The 19,915-nt window shown below is 38.3% G+C and overlaps 1 protein-coding gene across 4 annotated transcripts; it reads left to right on the forward strand.

Moving 5' to 3' along the window:
• Window positions 1–2,098: 2,098 nt before the first annotated feature.
• Window positions 2,099–19,774, forward strand: PTAFR (platelet activating factor receptor). Of its 4 annotated transcripts, XM_034423607.3 has the most exons (3): window positions 2,099–2,364; window positions 5,493–5,668; window positions 16,387–19,774. In XM_034423607.3, the coding sequence occupies exons 2-3, from the start codon at window positions 5,600–5,602 to the stop codon at window positions 17,473–17,475; spliced, it is 1,158 nt and encodes a 385-aa protein (XP_034279498.2). In that variant the 5' UTR covers window positions 2,099–2,364; window positions 5,493–5,599; the 3' UTR covers window positions 17,476–19,774. The 4 variants fall into 4 exon arrangements, 3 of the variants coding, with proteins under 3 accessions (XP_034279498.2, XP_034279501.2, XP_034279500.2); XM_034423610.3 differs by lacking the exon at window positions 5,493–5,668 and having other exon boundaries at window positions 2,175–2,364; XR_015729498.1 differs by lacking the exon at window positions 16,387–19,774 and having other exon boundaries at window positions 2,284–2,364; window positions 5,513–5,590.
• Window positions 19,775–19,915: the final 141 nt, after the last annotated feature.

Consider the following 19,915-nt stretch of genomic DNA (forward strand, 5'->3'; position numbering starts at 1 on the left):
AAGACTTCTGCTAAACTGACCAATAAGTATGAAAACACAGGCAGCTATTCACAAAAATGTAGCTAATAAATGAATACGGAATGGATCAAAGTCGGACTGTATAGTTATTGCCAAGAAAGGAAACCAGTCATTTTTCTGTAAACCAGCTGACACAAAGCAACAAACACTAAAAATATATTATTTCCCCTGAAAAGCATTCCTAGGAAGAGCAATGTTTATGTTAGGAATTTCTAGCCTTTTACTATGGTTCAGTGAAAAATATCTAAATCTACTTAAGAATATGAATTATTAGACAAACAGATCTGGCCAATAAAAACCTAAAAGCCCACCGAATAGCTACAAACCCTTTGCTGCTGTAACGTGATCATCTATATATTTGTAGCCCAAATCTACTGAATATATCTGGTTAGTGTATCTTTTGCCTTTTTTTGGACAAAACTTCCTTGTTACCTATAGTATCAGTCAGGCTAAGTTGTAGAACACAACTCATTGGTACGTGTCAGGAAAAACAATGAAATGCAGACAGGCTTAAAAACCATTATAAACAAGTCCCAAACACGATTTCTGCCTCCAGCCATACCTTCCAGCCTCCGAATATTGAAACTGAGCTGCTTTAACTAAAACGCTTGGAATGCAACACCTTCTCTGTGGAGACATTTATAACAAGTCTTCTCTGCTGATAACATGCTCACTTCTAGGAGAAGAGCTAGAAGTAAATTTCTTTTGGGCAGAAGATACGATTTCCATCCGTCTCTTGTGCCAAGAGACTCCTGGTAGGAGTTGTTTACTTTTGACTGTGTGAGAGAACTAATTTTCATACTGGGCTGCAAAAATCCAGATGGCCAAGTTGTTCAGACACTTTTGATTCTTTGTGGCCTAGCTGACAAACTTTTGGCAGGACGTTATTGGAGGTCAGCAATTGTTCCTTTGAATCTTTGTAAAACACACACACACACCTTTTTTAAAAAATCCCCTTGGGTTGGTTTTCTAGAGTATCTGGGTCTTCTCCAAATGATCCTTGCCCTGCCTTGAATTATATATCCAAAGTATTTAAGCTATAGCTTCATCATTAGGTCTCCTAGTCTGGATTTACTTCATCCAGGACTGATCCAGTTTTCTTTCAGGTCCAGGGTTCCTAACAATTTTCTCCAGCAATGGAAAATTATAAGCACCCCATTTCTTTGAAAGATCCATTTTATCTACTAATAAGCTCTTTTATCTCACCCCATGAACCAATTATGTGATTTCCTGCTTGCTTACCTTTACCTCTTCCCTCTGTTCTGCTTTTAGGTGATTAAAAAAACCCTGGACATCCAGGTTCCTAGCATTCATATTTAATTTGTATCTCAAATTATTGTAATCTATTCTGATTTCATTCTAGATTGTATTTTACTCTAATTTCATTTTAAATGAATCGTGTTTTATTCCTATTCCAATTTCATTTTAAATTGTTTTTACCAAATTTTTGTAATAATTGTTTCTGGAGCTCTGCACTTTGATATGGCCTAAGAGCTAATCAATAAATAAAGATTAGATTAGCATTCAGTTTATTTCCTTGCTTCTCATGGCAATTTCCTACCAGTTGCTTCTCATTTCCCGAACTTCGCTATACCTGCCCGCCTCCCATTACGCTAGCACTCACTTGTCTCAGACAGTAAATATTCAGACTGCCACTCCTCCTGAGAATACATAAATTGGAGTTTCTCATGTTGGTTACTAGTGCTTTAGCATTTGATGAACATTACTACATTCAGAATGACAGGTGAGGTTTTTAAAGGCTGTGCAAACATATCCATACCCACACAAATAAATAAAAGTCGAGAGAATACAGTGCAAATTTCACAGAATCATTTTCTGCAACCAGGTATTCTCCTCTATATTTCTATTACACACACTTAGCTGGGAGATCAGGCTGTTGCCTGGATAAGCCACGAAGTAAAAATTAGGTTAAACTGTTTTGAGAATCTGACTCATTCACCTGAGAGACCGACCACACCTTGCTCACTCATAGCGTCTGTTTCCTGCTATTGCTGTTAAGAAATAAGTTCAAACAGTTGCAGAATGTATATATTGCACACGCACGCACTCTCACACACACACATATGGGACCTTTGGGATTTCCCAGCACTTCTGTTGCATGTGATCTGATAATGGACTCCTCCTTCCACAAACGTAATACAGTATGATGATCTTAAGTGTTCACCCGAAACTTTTCTTCTCCAGAAGATTAAAAATAATCACAGTGGACCCTTCTGAAGAAGCCACATTGAGATCATCTGGACTTCCAGGATAAAAACATGAGAAGAAAAGGTCCTCATTCCCCATAATCTGCTAGTTGGATTAATTTATAAACCACGAATGGAGGTAAGTCCCTTTTAATTTTATTTCGGAACAGATCAGGATCTCTGCATGGATATCTTTGTACTTGGTCACTGCTTGCTACATTGGCATATTTCAAATAATATGAGTGAAAGAAGCAGGGAGGGGATGTAATGAAATGACAAGCTTCATTCTTGGATTCCCCACCTCTGGCAAGTTGTCAAGCCAAATATACTTTGTTATCTGAAAGTTAGAGGAGATGGTAGTGCTCTGCATATTCCAGACTCATTTTAGCAGAATGAATCTCATCGGGGGTGCATTTGAAGGGCAGAGCTGAGACTTTTGAGAGAAATAGCTAAGGGAAACCTTACTTGTCTATTCCCCAGTCAACCTCCGACAAGGGAGGCAGCTGGCCATTTACCCATCTCATAGGAGGGACAACATTCAAACCCATCCTATAGACCTCTCTAGCATAAGCAAGCTTTCCTTTGATTGGGAATATCACAGCCCTCCCCCCCTCTCCTGCATAACTGGAGTTGGCATTCATTCACTAATAACAAGTATTCCTATTGCTAACAGAATTAATTAAATTACAATCCTGGCCCAATGCATGGGAGAAAAGCCAAATCATTACAGCTATATAATAAAACATCCATGACATATTTAAAGTATTACAGATATAAACTTTCAGGAAAAAAAATCTAACAAAATATAATTAAATTATAGCAACGAAGCAGCTGACTTCAGTAGCAATTGCTCTCATAATATGGGCCCTGTCATGCACAAGACCAAATTGGCTATGGATTCCAAGCCTTTCCTTAGTGGGATCTGTGAAATATGCCATCCTAATGAGCTGAGACTTCAGGACAGATTGCATGGGAGCAGGTGACAAATGGTTTGGATCTAAACTATGTTAAGGAAACCTTGAAATCCTGTCGTTTCAAGGCTGCCCTTGGCTTGCTGCCTTCTTGTATAGATTGTACACTTTTCTGATGTGCCTAATCGAATCATAACTGAGGTTTTCATAATCTACTATCAATCTTCGTACGCTTATGTTTGATGACAGCACCAAGCATGAAAAACATTCTGTGTAACAAAGTCATTAGTAGTTGCTATCACAAGACCAGAGTATCTGTCTTGTCCCTCTTTTAAGTTGAATCTTTTTAATGTCTCATTCATGGTTGTCAAGAAGTTGGGGAATTTTCCAACAAGGCAGAGAACCTAACTTTCTTCCAAGCAAGGGAGCCAATTTTTTTAAGGGCTTATAGTCCTGGGATCTTTACCTTAAATTTAAATTTTTAATGATCCTTCCGCAGGTTCACCTACGGAAACCTTGTTACGACTTTTACTTCCTCTAGTTAGTCAAGTTCGACGGCCTTCTCGGTGCTCCGCCAGGGTCAAGGCCGACCCCGCCAGGGCCGATCTAAGGACCTCACTAAATCATCCAATCGGTAGTAGCGATGGGTGGTGTGTACAAAGGGCAGAGACTTAATCAATGCGAATTTATGACCCCGCACTTACTGGGAATTCCTTGTTCATGGGGAATAATTGCAATCCCCGATCCCCATCACAAATGGGGTTCAACGGGTTACCTGTACCTATCGGCATAAGATAGACACACACTGAGTCAGTCAGTGTAGCGTGCGTGCAGCCCCGGACATTTAAGGGCATCACAGACCTGTTATTGCTCGATCTCAGGTGGCTGAACGCCACTTGTCCCTCTAAGAAGTTGGACGCCGACCGCTCGGGGGTCGCATAACTAGTTAGCATGCCAGAGTCTCGTTCGTTATCGGAATTAACCAGACAAATCGCTCCACCAATTAAGAACGGCCATGCACCACCACCCACAGAATCGAGAAAGAGCTCTTCCACAGGATCTTTACCTGTGCAGCCCTAAAAGGATGGATTGTTTGTTCATGTATAGTGGAGGGGAGAAATGGTACCCTAACCTGTTAATATCTTCAAAAGGAAAAAAAAAATCTAACTCAGCTTTTATTCCATAATGGAAAGGACCCGATAAAGCTGCCTTGAAACAGGGCTGGGTCACACCCCTGCTGCCTGCCATGACAAATCAACGGTCCCATTCATATGTGCAAAACGTTCAATGGAAGGACCATGTGATTTGAGTGTGTGTATAACATTAGTGACAGAACGTGCCAGAAGTCATTAAGATAGCATAGAGAGCACAGCCCTTTCTTCTAAGTAAAATGCCATCTGAGGTGACTTCCTTCTTTTTACCTAATGATAGGGCCATTCCTGGCTTTCTATCAAGCTGAAGCCAGGCATTACACCCATTTTGTTTTTTTATACATCTGACATCATAGCTTTCTGTGCAAACACCTTTTAGATAAACAAACATGTGGTGTATTTTTTTTTCTTCTTCTGTTCAATTGTGACGGATTCTGGGAGACTGCCTAGGAAAGTCCCTGAAGTTTTCTTGGTAAGGTTTTTCAAAGGTGGTTTGCCATTGCCTCCTTTCTAGGGCTGAGAGAAAGTGACTAGCCAAAGGTCACCCAGCTGCCTTTGTGCTTCAGGCAGGATTAGAACTCGTGGGCTTCCAGTTCTGGCCTGGTATTTTAAACACAACACCACAGTTGCTCTCATGATGTGTATGGGTTTTAATATTTTATTTTTAAACTTTTGTATGGGATATTGTTCGCAGTATTTTATTCTTTGTTGTTAGCCGCCCAGAGTCCCTCGGGAGTTGGGCGGCATAAAAATGCGACAAATAAATAAATAAATAAATAAATAAATAAATAAATAAATAAAGCAATTAACAACTGCCAAAATGCACAGGGTGAGCAAGTCTATGGTGGCCCGATTTAAGCCTTCGATGATTCAGAATTTAAATTCAGTTTTACATACTGCACACATCCTGACCGTATGTAAATAAGTTAAAGCAAATCCAAACTCCGTTCGGTTTCACATGTGTCATACTCATCTGGGCTGATCCCGTAGCTCCTTGGATTGGAAACATCAACTTCTACATTTACACACGTTTAAAAATATTCGATTGCCCGCCTCATTCCAGTTGGGGATAAAATATATAGTATGTGCTGTCTTATAGGTTTTTTTGTAGCAAGTTATCTTCCTCTCAAACTTGCTCAATGTTTCATCTGTTTGGCAATGAGGATGACACACCCATGGTTTCTTCATTCCCAACGACTATGTAGGTTTCCTGTGTCATTTTCAGTTGAGTTTATGGAATTCAGCCTGAGGTGAAAATGCTTCAAGTCACAGCATGTAAGAGACATCGTTCCCACAGATTGGCCTTCTATTGATGGACATTGCACATTATTACATCGTGGCCAAACCTTTGACTCAGCCAAGAACATCCTTCCTTGCTGTGGTAAGTGATGGGTGCTTTTACAGATGAAATTATTTAAGTATGCTAGGACAGCGTCTAGCTTTTGTTATCAAGGCTTTTTTAATCCCAAAAACTCAGAAGAACTTTATAGAAATATACTTATTGCCAATGAATTGTTTGTACGCAGGGGTGAAATCCAGCAGGTTCTGGCAGGTTCTGGAGAACCGGTAGCAGAAATTTTGAGTAGTTTGGAGAACCGGCAAATACCACTTCTGGCTGGCCCCAGAGCGGGGTGGGAATGGAGATTTTGCAATATCCTTCCCCCAGGAGTGGGGAGGGAATGGGGATTTTGCAATATCCTTCTCCTGCCATGCCTGCCAAGCCAAGCCAAGCCACACCCACCAAGCCACGCCCACAGAACCGGTAGTAAAAAAATTTGGATTTCACCACTGTTTGTACGGAAATATCCATCATGGGGTTGGGCTCAATAACAAATATTTTAATAAAAATAATTATTCTGATTATGAAATAGTAGATAATAGAAATAAGCTCAGTTGCAAATTTTGGAGAATCTTGGTCAATCTATACTCAGGAGATCCAGCCTTTCCTGCCTGCTGCTTCATTGTTTAGATTATATTCTTTCTACACAATCAGAATAGCCATAGAAGAGAATGAGAAGGCAGTTGTTGTCAGTGGTGGGTTCTAACCAGCTTTACTACTGGTTCTCTTCGTGCACGCGCTTCGCACCCGTGCATTAGGAATATGCCCAGCTGAGGTGCGGCAATTCACTCTTTCACACCTATCAGCTGGGCTAAAAATAAAGAAATATAAGGTAGGAATAACACGGTGGCGGGCGGAAGGGCCCAGCTCCTGGACAAAGAGAACCGGTTCGGTGACGTCATATCGTCACCGTTACCGGCTTGGCCGAACTGGGCTGAACCAGGAGGAACCCACCACTGGTTGTTGTACCTTCTAGCCAGTGGTGGGATTCTACCGGTTTGGACTGGTTCGAGCGAATTGTTAGCTCCGACTTTCAGCCGTGAGTGAACCGGTTCGCTCCAATTTTGAAGTGGGCCCGCCTGCCCCTGCGTTATACTCACCTATGTTTCTTTTTCCGAAGTCCAGCTGATCGGTGCGGCAGAGTCAATTGCCGCGCCTCAACTGTTTTCCATACCGGCAGCAATGCGGAAGGTGAGTTTTTCCCAAACTGTGCATGTGTGTACAGCGTGTGCGCATTTAGTGAACCAGTTGTTAAACCGGTAGGATCCCACCCCTGCTTCTAGCTTCAAATGATGCTAATTCACAAACAAATGGCCAGAAATCTCCAGGAGCTGGCAGTGATTGTGAGAATCTATGAGCCACAGTAGATATCCAACGATTCCTATTTGGACATGTACCTATGGCATTGCTTCTGATAAAATTCCTTTTGATTGGCTCCTCTGGCATCGGTGCTGTCTTTCTCCAGAAAAAAAAAAATGATCATAAGTAGGCAGGTCAGCTATGAGTTGTCAACCACTGTGTCTGTCCACAATGTCTCCGAAAATCATGATATTGTAGACAATTTTCAATGGGGCTTTTCAGACATGTGCCATAACTGCTTGGCAAGATTAGAGCTGGGCAGGCAGAAATATGAAATAATATTTAACAAAAGGTTAATCAGTACCCATAAGATCCTACCAGGGCACTGTTACCTTAAATGGAAAGTGTTTCTGCAGATTTGCGTTCAAAGATGTCAATTCATTAATGTCAACCAGTTTGTGACTACAGCCTTGGGACTTTGGGTTTTGCAGTTTCAGTATACAACTGGTCTCTAAGGACAGAAGTAGATGGTTTATAGCAAACATATATGGAAACCTTGAGTTCCGATGCCTTAAGTCCACCTTGCATTAAAAACAAACAACGACAAAAATGGATTAGGCTTCCTATATTGTATTATAGGTTTGTGCAGTGATCCAGTTTATTGTAATCCTATTCGCACAATTTTTGTTGCCATGTCTTCAATCACTATCTTTCTTTCAATTTGGCAAACAATAAGTTGTTGCTATGTTGCATCCTGTTAGCATTCAAAATAACTTGTTTCCAGTACCAGGAAGTTAAAAAGTCAACCAGATCAGGAAAGGGTGTAACTGGGTTTTTTTTTACATCACTGGCAAATTTACAGTGGAATTATACTAAAAATAGAGAATCTAATATCAATGAAGTTATCAAGAATGTGGAATTACATTTTCACAAGTTAAAAAAGAATTCTGCTGGATCATGCCCAGCAAAGGTCATAAGTGCTGTCACTTAGTTGTTGCAAATTCTGTATATTCCTTTTTTCTGTTAAGTTATTATCATGTGGAAATCTACCAAGCAGAGCCTAGTATGAGATACGCATTCAGAACAAAAGACTCCACAGTCCAAAGTTTTTTATTCTTGAACTGAACAAGTATTCAGTTCTTCCTTATTAAACTCTGCCCCTGAATGACACTATTAATTTGTTATTTAGATTTATGCTCCATCTTTATTTTTTTACAACTTAAGGCAGTGTGTACATAATTCTTGCTTTTCCCGTTTTCCACACAATCACAAGCTACAAGGCTGAGAAAGAGTAACTGATTGGCAGAAAGTCACACAGCTGACTTCAGTGCCTAAAGAAGGACTAAAACTCATGGTCACCTGGTTTTGAGTCCAGCACCTTGGGTGGGAATTAATATCTGGGAGGGCCTTGTAATTTCACTGGCCCTGGACAGTTTGAGATTGTAGTTTTGGATGCCAACCAAATAGGGACCAATGCTCTAGAACAGCTGTCCTGCCCTGCCCTATTGCTGATTATGGGACTCCCATCATATTTCCATCCCCTGCCACCATAACTCATGATGCTCAGAATTGGAACCCAGCATTAGCAGAAAGACATTAGATTGGGAAAGGATGCCATAAAGTCAAAAGACCGCAAGGATGAAAAGAGGATCTCTTCAGCTTGGGTAAAGACAAAGATTATCTGAATAAGTGACTTAATATAGAAAGTTTACAGCAAAAGATACCAAGGGTTCTTAAATATAAAATGGCAGAACAAACATTATTGTGGTTTCGGTTTCACCTAGTCATCAAAATGAAGGTACAAAAAAATAAATAAATGCACCCACTGAGGAAAATAAACAAAAAATAAAGGCCTGCCATGGAAAGGCCACATAAAGGCATAAATACCTCTATTTTCCATGTACTTATATATTTCTTAAATATAAGTGCCACATTTTGATGAAGTACTGCATAAAATTTATCCCTTTACAAGATTTTTCTTTTCTTTAGCACCAAACCTGTGAAACATGTTAGAGTGACAAGTCCACATATGCCACTGAAATCTTCATAGCTGTGTTGACAAAGGGCATTAAAATCTTGAGCTCACATTAATGCACAATACTTTGCACCACTTCTCCCACAAATCAACAGAGAGGTGTAACTTCTAAGTGGTTTGTCGATAGTTAAATCCATTATCAAACAAAAGTCATTATTATCAAGTAGTTTATATTGTTTATATTAATAGTAGTTGTTATTTAACTATCTGGAGTTGTGATGCTGAGATGTGTGGTCATATATACTGAAACAAAAAAAGTATCCTCACATTGGCTTAATCTATTTCCCCTCCCAGGAACAAAGAAGATGCATCTGAGTATTTATTGTTCCTAGTCTATAAACAGAATCTTGCCAAACTAAACCAACTGCTGTATTTGCATAATAATAGATATTCTACCAATAGAAGAAGAAAATAGGACTCATTTACAAGATAAGGTGTAAAAATTATAACAGCAACTATGTAGGACAAAGGGCAGAAAACTAGCAATGTATATCCAGGAACACCAACTAATAGTCAGAAAACATGATGGAGATTCCTTAATTTCACAACATACAGGTAGACTTAATCATGGCTTCAGTTGGGAAACTGTGAGCATCCAAGTCCAGAAATACTAGAGAACTCCTGGAAGCCTGGCATTTAGAGACAAATCAGCCATCAACAGGCACGTAGAGATAAACAACATCTATATGCCATTCCAAAGACACAATCAAAAAGCCAAAAAGGAAACAAAAAGCCTCCTCACTAGGAGTCAGCACTCAGATAAGCAGAGATTAGCAGCAAGATTAACATTAGATCAACAATTAAGCAGCAAACAATGCCCCAGCCAAGGAACCACCAACTCAGACTAACAAGCTAATAGTAAATAACAACCTTTTCTAGGAACACCGAGACCACCTCCACTAACACTGATAAGGGAAGCCACTAGAATATGAAATGAGAGCAAGCCCCATTCCCTTCTAGCATTGATGATGCTATGTAGTTTGATGGGGGGAAAAAACAGTGGTGCTATTCAGCCAGTTCTACCCGGTTCGGGCAAACCGGTAGCGGTGGCTGTGGGATGCTCTGCGCACCCACCCGGATGTCATCACATCCCCTTTTTGATGCTCTGCATATGCGCAGAAGGTCCTGTGCATGCGTGGAGGTGGCGCGTGCGCTCCCATTCGCGAACCGGTAGCAAAGGTAATACCAGGGGTGAAATGTAAAATTTGTTATTACTGGTTCTGTGGTCGTGGCTTGGTGGTGGTGGTGGTGGGGTAATGTGATTTCGGCTGAAGACTTTGCAAAAAAATGCTTTGAAAAGCCTCTGCCGATCAGGCAATTCAGCTGGGATCGTCAGAGGCTTTTCAAAGCATTTTTTTTACCACCTCTTCGGCCAAAGAGGTTGCAGAAAAAAATGCTTTGAAAAGCCTCTGACGATCCCAGCTGAGCCGCCCGATCATCAGAGGCTTTTTACTTTTAAAAGCATTTTTTTTGGTGGAAGAGGCTGTAGAAAAAATGCTTTTAAAAGTTAAAAAAAAAAGCCTCTGATGATCGTGCGGCTCAGCTGGGCATGGTGGGGGGCGCAGGGATTTTTGCTACCAATTCTCAGGTGATCCGATCTGAACCGGGAGCATTTCACCCCTGGCTAATACTACCCCTGGGGAAAAAACCTACCAAGTACAGAGTGCACCAAGGATCCCACCACTAGATACACTCTGGAATCACTACGGAGGAGCCTTCTTAATCCTCATTCTCTTAAGAAAGGTCTCCATACTTTGCTACCCCTTTGCCCTCTGGAGTGCAGCGCCAGCCTCTCAAGAATCCAGACTTTCCTTCCACCACAATTTATTGCTTTATTTCATCAGTCAGCCTCAATAACAGACTGGGCCAAACACATCGCTTCTCACTTGATATAAAACTTGATATGTTTTGATCGATTTCTCTCCCTCTGGGGTTCTAAGAAGCTATTTAAATGCTCCTAACCATGGATCTTTTTTTCTGGATTTATTTTTCGTTTGTTTGTTCATGATGATTTGGGCGAAGCGCCAAATTTCTGCTGCCAACAGAAACTTCTCTCATTGGGAAATGAAAGATCAGCACAATACCTGGGGCATTATACTGCATGTAATAAAAGATAAGTCACCCAGCACTCCACCTATAATATGATTAGCAGTTGAGTTTCATTTCAACGCTGCCAATAACCTTCCTTAACTGAAAACAACAAGATTACTCTGGAGGTGCAAACTAAGTCATTCAAGACACACAGTTCCTTTCTTTCTGTTAGTTCACAGATAAAGGCATCTCTCCTCTTGCAATGTTCACAGCAGTCAGTGATGCTTGGAAATACTTTGCTTGAAATGGCTCAGGTCAGAAGTGGGCCCCGTTAGGTTCCACACCTTGGCAAATGCCCATCCACACAATCTTTACACAATCTTTAACAGTGGTTCTGCATATGTGTTATTAAGTAAGGCTTATTCTCAAGTAGGGGAGAATGATTGCCCTTAGACTTAATCAAGATGCCTAATAGTTTTAGAATTTTTTTTAAAAAGCAAGAATCAATTGAAAATTGAGAAAGGAAGCACAAACAAATCTGTAGCTATGTTCAATCTTGGTTCATGTTGCCCAATTCCTTTTGTGGTTTATGTAGAATTTCTCAAGAATGCCCACACCAGTTTCACTTCCGTCCATATAAAATAATTGCAGATGCACCCAGAAAAATAAAGTAAAAATATTTAGAAAATATCACTTGAAGCTGTATTATAAGGAAGTTAAAAAGACACTAATTTGATAAAAGTTAAATAACTCTTTCTAATGCACTTATTTGCCTAGGAGGAGGAAGTGAGTAAAAAGAAGGCAGCAGAACATTATAACTGAAATATTGCCCCCAGGGAAGTTAAAAAAAAAGATCAGCCTATTGCTAAATTTTCAAGAGAAGAAAATGTATAGCACAGAGAGTTTGAGGTTCTTTCTACTTAGAAGAAAAGCTAGGAAAAAGGGAAGTCTTTGCATTTTCATGAAGTTATAAAATTCAATTGACAAACAAAAATGCTATCTAAATGCTATCGATCTATCTTAATTATAACACCAATGCTATTCTAGTCCTCGTTGTCCAATATTGCACAACACATCTCAGCTATCTAGAGGTTTTTCTATTTCCTTGAAGTTGTCCAATCTAAATTTAAGAGAGCTATTCTTACAGTATTACCATCTTGCCAGAGGTGGGTTTGGTGTCTGTGGTCCGTAAGGCTTGGTACCATTTTTTAAATCTTTGGTTAAAGGAAGCTTTCTGTCTGGTGGGTTTGGACCCAATGGTAATCAGAGGTCACTTGAATTCAACCTAAGAAAATGCTAATATTGGCAAACTTTATGCCTAAAATTCTTTTTGAAAAGATTTTGACTGCAAAAATGCCAGAAATATTTTATGCAACATAGAATGAGACATAGATTTTCAAATCAATCTAAGTCTGGCTCCCAGCCATGTAACTTGTGGGATCTTTTCAAATGGATATGAGTCATCTTCTTGGCAATGGGCGCTTTATTTCAGTCACTGACCAGCGTAACATAACATTCAAGGGTAAAATTATAGCCATCCCATTGAGGTCACAGCTTTATCTATGTGTTATAAGAATTGAGCAAAACTTAGATAATTGGCACAAACTATAAAATCAGGATACCAATACCATTAGGACTGTGTGTTTGAAGTTTCAAAAAAGAAATTAACTATCACAAATATTTATTTTTATTGATTTTACAACAACACAACACAACATACAAAACACAAACACATGATATGTATTACATATCAGTTTCGTTCCTCTTACTTTCTACTATATACATTCCCCATTTTTGCCATCCTTTATTATCATTTATCATCTCTTTATTTTTAATTTTCTTCATTTACCGGTACAATATTTTACACATTTGTCACCTTCTTCTCTCCATTGTTTATTCACATTTACTTCCCCTAATCTCGAGCCACTCATACCACTTAGTCCATACTTGATAATATTCTGTATCTTCCTTTTCTTTTATTTCTTTCGTTAATTTATCCATCTCCGCACAGTCCAGGATTTTTTCACTTTTCCAGGACTGTGCGTAGACTATCCTTACTGCTGTAATTATATGCAGAATCAAATATCTAATTTCTTTGCTGTAAGTTCTGTTCAATATCCCCAGTAAAAACGTTTCTGGTTTCCAATCCACATTATAGCCAATTATCTCTTCTATCCAACTTCTAATTTTAATCCAATATTTTTTCGCATTGGGACATGTCCACCAGAGATGATAATATGTTCCGGGGACTTTTTTACATTTCCAACAATTTGGAGAATTGTTCGGAGACATTTTAGCAAGTCGTACTGGTGTGAAGTGCCATCTGTAGAACATTAACTGGTTTTCCTTGAATGCCGTTGAAAGAGTCAATTTAATGTTTATTTCCCATAATTTTTCCCATTTCCCCAATTCTATATTGTAGCCAAAATTTTTGGCCCATCTAACCATAGTATCCTTAACTACCTCTTCTTCCATTTTATACCTCAATAGATATTGGTATATATTACTAATTAATTTTATCTCTGTTCCATGAATAATTTTATCTAATTCTTGCGGCTCCTTTCGTATTTCATATATCTTTTTATCTCTTACAAATTTAGATTGCACTTGTGCAAATGTCCACCAATCCATCACCCTACCAATTTCTTGTTCCAATTCTTGTTTCGTTTTCAAATCTCCCTGATCATTTACCAATTCCTTATATCTAATTATCTTATTTTTCTCCAATAAATTTGGGTATATCAATGCTTCTGTTGGTGATTCTAGTAGTGTTTTTGTTTTGTTTTTTTTCCAAATCTGTAGCAATGCATTCCTGATCAAATGTGTTTGAAAATATTTATGTGATTTATATTTCTCATCCCACAGGAATGCATGCCACCCTGCTTGCAGGTCATGGCCTTCTATTGTTAGTACTCTGTTATTTTTCAGCTCCATCCAGTCTTTTAACCATACTAAACTCGCCGCTTGGTGATAAATTTCCCATTCTGGTAACGCCAATCCCCCTCTATCCTTTGTGTCTTGCAAAAGTTTTAATTTAATCCTGAGCTTTTTCCCTTGCCATATAAATTTGGAAATTAATTTATTTAATTCTTGAAAGAATGTTTTCCCTAGTTTTAATGGTATCGCTTGGAAGAGAAATAAAATTCTCAGCAATATATTCATTTTCACTGTTGTGGTCCTCCTTAGAAATGAGATTTGTAATTTTTCCCAATATCCTAAATCTTTTTTTATTTGGTGTATCAATTTATCGTAGTTGTCCTCCTTAATTGAGAAGCATTTCACTGTAAGCCAAATTCCCAGATATTTTATTTTATTTTATCTTCATTTTTATTTTTTCCTCCAATTCCTTTTCCTGACCCTTTGTAAGGTTTTTTGTTATTAATTTCGACTTATCCTTATTAATTTTGAGTTCTGCTACTTCACCAAATTCTTCTATCTTTTGTATCAATTTAGAACCCGTTTCTAATGGATCTTCCAAAATGAATACCATGTCATCGGCAAATGCTTGAGTCTTGTATTTTTCCTTCCTAATTTTTAAGCCCCTTATTTCCTGATCTTCCCTAATTTTCATTAGAAGAGTTTTGAGTGATAAAATAAATAGAAGAGGAGAAAGGGGACACCCTTGCCTAACCCCTTTTGTAATATCATTTTTTCTGTCAACCCCTCATTTATAACTACCCTGGCTGTTTGTTTGGAATATATTTTCCCCACCATGTTTTCCCAATCTTTCCCCCAATTCCATATAATTTAATTATGTTGTAATGAAGTTCCAATTCAAATTGTCAAAGGCCTTTTGGGCATCAAGGAAAACCAGTGTCGCTTGCTTTTCCGGATGACTTTTATAACATTCATTATTATCCTCAGAAAACCATTTTGGTCCGAATAACTATTGCAAATATTTACATAATTTGGGTAAAAGTATAGAACAGCTTTTCTTAGTTATTATACAATTGGTTTGTGTAGGTAAAAAAAAAAAAGAAGAAGAGCTACACATTCAAGATGAAGCTCCTGGTTGACACACGTTGTCTTAGCCAGCCCTCAGTGAAAGCGACTCTAAAACCCAGTCTTGACACAATCTCCTGCACAAAGCTCACCTCTATTTATTTATTTTTATTTATTTATTTATTTATTTTGTCAATCATATATAAGATAACAGATAAAAGGATAAACACAATTTGGATACATGAAAAGAGTAAGTAAAAAGGAATATTAGGACAGGGACGGTATTCTTAAAAGTTTCTAAGAACATTTCTCTTATTACTAGTGGCTGAAGCCTTGCTTTTGCCAGAGACACCATGACTGAAAAGCATTAAGCTGTGCTAAACTTTAACCTTTGCTCAGGTTAGATTTTCTCAGTAAAAGCTCAGATTCCTTCCTCTTTTCTTATATACTGTAGTTCCACTTCCTTCCCCTCCACTCATTTCCACCCCTTGCCAGAACTTGCAGGCAACTAATGCAGCTTGAGCTCCAGATTTTCATTATTCTTAGGGTAACTCAGAGTCAAGTGAAAAGAGAACACTAATACGTAAGTCTGCTGAATGATGAATACCTTAATTTGCCACAGGTTCCCAGACAAAAAGATCAGACAAACAACAGATTAAGTAGCCTTAATCATATATGAAGAACTGTGTGGAAAAAAGTGAGAAACTGTTGAGCACAGATGGCCTTGTTATTATAACCCCTTATGAGCTTTAGAAAACATTGCAAGGAGAAGGAAGTAAGACATGTAATTTCCTGGTAATGAACCAGCTCTGTTCATTCTTATTCCATCCAGTCCTACCCTGAAAAAACTGAAGATACACAGATGGTAAGAACCAAGCAAGCAGTGTCTTAGGAAGATCTCCAAAAACTTTAGACATTTAATTGTAATTATTTTACTTAATAAGCTAAAAAAAAAGCAAAAAGTTAGTCCGATTCTTAAACTTTATGATGTGTTTACTTGAACTAATGTAAAAAAAATGGAGTATTCTGAATGCTTATAATGGGATCACACTTGAGAGAATGAAATGGATGATTAATGTAAATGCTGAATAAATGCAGGGTATCGGTATAGAGGTATTCCAAGAGTTGAGGGCGGACTGTCCAACCCAGTTGCTAAATGTAAATTGCCAAAGGAGCAATCTCGAAGTACAACCTCCTGACAGGCGAAAGTAGTTAAACATGGAAAGACATAATTTCTCAGATAACAGGTTTAGCTAAAAACCCTCACAATTCCTAGAGAATCCACAGAAAGGGGATTCCTAGAGGGTAAGGCAATGGACTGCTCCACAGTAAGTGGTGTGAGTGAGGAAAATGAGATTGTGTTAATGACGTAGCCAGCTCCAAGTTAGCTATAAGAAATTCTGTTGTTTTCTTCTCTTGTGTTAACTATTTCCTTTTGTCATTTTATTCCCAGGATGAGGACACCATGTCTACCGCAATGATCACCAAACTTGATAAAAATGGAACCCTCTCTGCACTTCTTGGGCAGACTAAGGAATGTCATGTGGATTCTGAGTTCAGATATCTATTGTTTACTGTCTACTACAGCATCATTTTCATTCTGGGCTTTGTAGCGAACACCTATGTGCTGTGGCTTTTCACTCGGCTTTATGCTAGGAAGAAATTAAATGAAATAAAAATATTCATAGTCAACTTAACAACGGCTGACTTACTTTTCCTGGTTACACTGCCAATGTGGATTGTTTATTACAACAACAAAGGGAACTGGATCATGCCCAGCTTTCTGTGTAATATAGCTGGCTACTTATTTTTCGTCAATACGTACTGCTCTGTGGCATTCCTGGGAGTCATAACATACAATCGTTACCAAGCCGTCACAAGGCCCATTTCAACCATTCAATCCAGCACACGAAGAAGAGGAATTTATGTTACATTGGCGATCTGGGTCCTAATAGGTGTTCCTTCCATCTACTTTTTAGTTGATGATGGCACAACTGCTGAGGGGCATCTGATTCGCTGTTTTGAACGCTATGACACCACCGGTAATACAACTCCTATTTTTGCCTTCCATGTGATTATTTGTATTTGTTTCTTCGTTGCTTTCCTGCTTGTCTTGGTATGCAATACTTTCATTATCCGGACATTGCTTTCAAAACCAGCGCAAACTCGGAGGAACACTCGGGTCAGGCAACGGGCTCTTTGGTTAGTGACTATAGTTTTGACTGTCTTCATTCTCTGTTTTGTGCCCCACCACATGGTGGATCTACCCTGGACTTTGATGGTTCTGAACATGTGGGACATAAGCTGCCAAAGGCAAAAACTATTAAATGATATCCACCAGGTTACCCTTGTTCTTCTGGGTGCCAACTGTGTCTTGGATCCTATCATTTATTGTTTTCTCACAAAAAAATTCAGGAAACATCTTTCTGATAATTTGAAAAGCATAAAAGACAGTCGAAAATGTTCCAGGCAAACAACTGAGACTGGAATGGAAGGGATGGTACAATTAGACAATTGTTGTCCTGCATCCCCCAAACCTTAAAAGTATTTTGAATGCAACACGGAGGAAGGTACTTCTGTAACAGCAAAAAAATGCCAAAGAACATACATTTGGTTATAATTTGCATGTTAAGGGACAAACATATACTGCATACAAATTAGGAAATACAATGTTTCCTTACAAAGAGTCAAGATGATAATTGGGAGCTTTGTGTGCGTATTTGATTTGTTGCCCAGATGCTAACTAAAGATGACTAGCTTCTGGGACCTACTTTTCATTCTTAAGGAAATGGACTGAACATCTACATTGAGAGACCTTCTGACTGAAAATTGTAAAGTAGAATGAAACAATAACTTTCTTACAGAAGAGCAACATTTACTTATCAGTAACAAGTAAAAGTTAATGACTAGCAAGACTCCTTGGCAACTTAGGGTTGCAACTCTTGTCTAAAAACAGCGAGAACTGGAGGCCATGTAACACAAATGCAAGATCTCTGAAAGGAGACGCCTGATCTCAAATGAGATGACTTTGGGTATTTGGGGAAGAATTTGTGAATCTCTTATTTGAAAGATGGATATTTACACTGTTGTAGTTGTGATGCAATATTTGATAATCAGTTTTTTTTTTCCATCCTGAAATACTTCTAAACTCTTGGGCATCATTTGGCACATATCAGGTCTTTTTTGGGACTTAGTGCCAATACTTAGGACAGTTCTCATGGGTATACTCTTTCTCTTGCTCTTTTGCCATTCCTTCATATCAAGAAAGGCTGAGAGATACAAACCAAAACTTATACACTTACAACTTAACACTTACGGGTTAGCCAAGAATCCATATGCAAATTTAGAAGTTGAGATAGGAAACAAGAAGACCTATCTGGAGTATGAGAGAACAATTCCTCTAGGTCCCTCAAAAATGAATTCTCTCTTTTTTTTTTTTGCAATCTTATCTATGTTAAAATAAAAGCTATATTACAAGCTTAGATGAAATTAAGACTTCTGGCATATTACGCCCGTTTCAATGTATTTTTCTTCTCCGCATCTGTAACCTTTCACAATTTGACAGACACACATCTGAGACAGGAGCTTCTTGTACACATGAAGGTTGTTCTTGGTTTAGAATGCTGAATATGATAAGGCATGTTTGGCTTTCTTAGGAGACCCAACTGTTGCCTAATATTTAATTTCTATCCATTGCTTTGTAATAGACTAACCTTAAAATGTTCAAAAATGCAAGTAGTAATGATTGTTTTATTAAATGTCTGAATTAGTAGACATGTGACTTTTATAATGTTGTACAATGAAGGAGTATGGATCACTAATGAAAAAGTGATGATGAAGAAAGTATTTATAGCCAATAAATACTGTTCATTTTTTAAAGATAAAAACTTACCAGTATCTCCATTTTTGTATTGAAGACTATAAAAGACAAGCATAGCCTAGTTCGTTCGGGAAGGGAAAAAAGACTGAAATGTATAGCTGGTAACACTTTTATTAGAGCCACAATGTCAGAAAAGATTATCCAAGATTTGAAGCTCTCCAGGCTTCCAACTTTAATATAATTTTTGGTCTCTGTCCCCAGAAAAGACAGACACTTTTGAGTGAGGATGAATTCTCCAAACTTTGTTCTCCAGATATGTTACCAATGTTTTGATTTATGGTTCTATTTTCTTAATGGATATCAGTGTGGGGAAAAAAGAACAAAATGTCTTCAGTACAGAGTTCTCATGCTTTCACTAAGAGTCAAGAACAAAAGCCTTTTGGATCATACCTCTGGCAGAAAATTGCCTAAATAGGTGATTGAGTTATGGGCAGAAGGAGAAGGGTAGCAGAAGGGTACACTCAGCAGCTGTAGAAAATGAGCAGGTTGAGGGAGGGTTCAAATGCATCATCAGTCTCTTAGCGCCCATAAGCAATCTAAGTCCAGCCCACCTTGACTTCCTTATTTACTGCCAAATTACTTTAACTGCTAGTTCAAATTCTTGTAGAGACCTTAAGCTTGCAATAAATCTTTATACCCATTCAAACTCCCTGGATTTCCTGATTTCTCTGGTGCTTGACGGCAGCTATGATACTTCCCACCATCAATCTCTTTCTTTCTGTGCTTATATTGTTTATTTGTAATACAGACAACTATCATGTCAGCTTACCTCTGAGTATGTCTGGATTCTGCATTTCACTTGCCAGAAATGATCTTTATCTAAAATGTTCTCAAATAGTTCAGTTTGGAACTCCTGCATTTTTAATTACTACCAACTTGAGATTTGTTAAAAAGCACATCAGAAGTTTTATTCTAATTGTGAAGCTCTTGTATAAATAAATATAAATTAAATATAAATAAATGTATATTTGTGTATGTATATGTATGTGTATGTATGTATGTGTGTATATATATATATAGCATTTTTAAATACAGTGTACGAGTGCAGGGTATATCAGTTACTCAAACAAAGACCAGAATAAAAAAAAGATATTAACACATG

The sequence above is a fragment of the Pantherophis guttatus genome, chromosome 10 (assembly GCF_059756535.1).
Source record: "Pantherophis guttatus breed Tessera chromosome 10, ASM5975653v1, whole genome shotgun sequence".
In the NCBI taxonomy this organism is placed as follows: domain Eukaryota; kingdom Metazoa; phylum Chordata; class Lepidosauria; order Squamata; family Colubridae; genus Pantherophis; species Pantherophis guttatus.

Coding starts and splice junctions, on each gene's coding strand:
- PTAFR (XM_034423607.3), top strand. CDS start 5,600: ATGGACATTGCACATTATTACATCGTGGCCAAACCTTTGACTCAGCCA. Junction 5,669..16,386: donor GAACATCCTTCCTTGCTGTG/GTAAGTGATGGG, acceptor TTTTATTCCCAG/GATGAGGACACCATGTCTAC.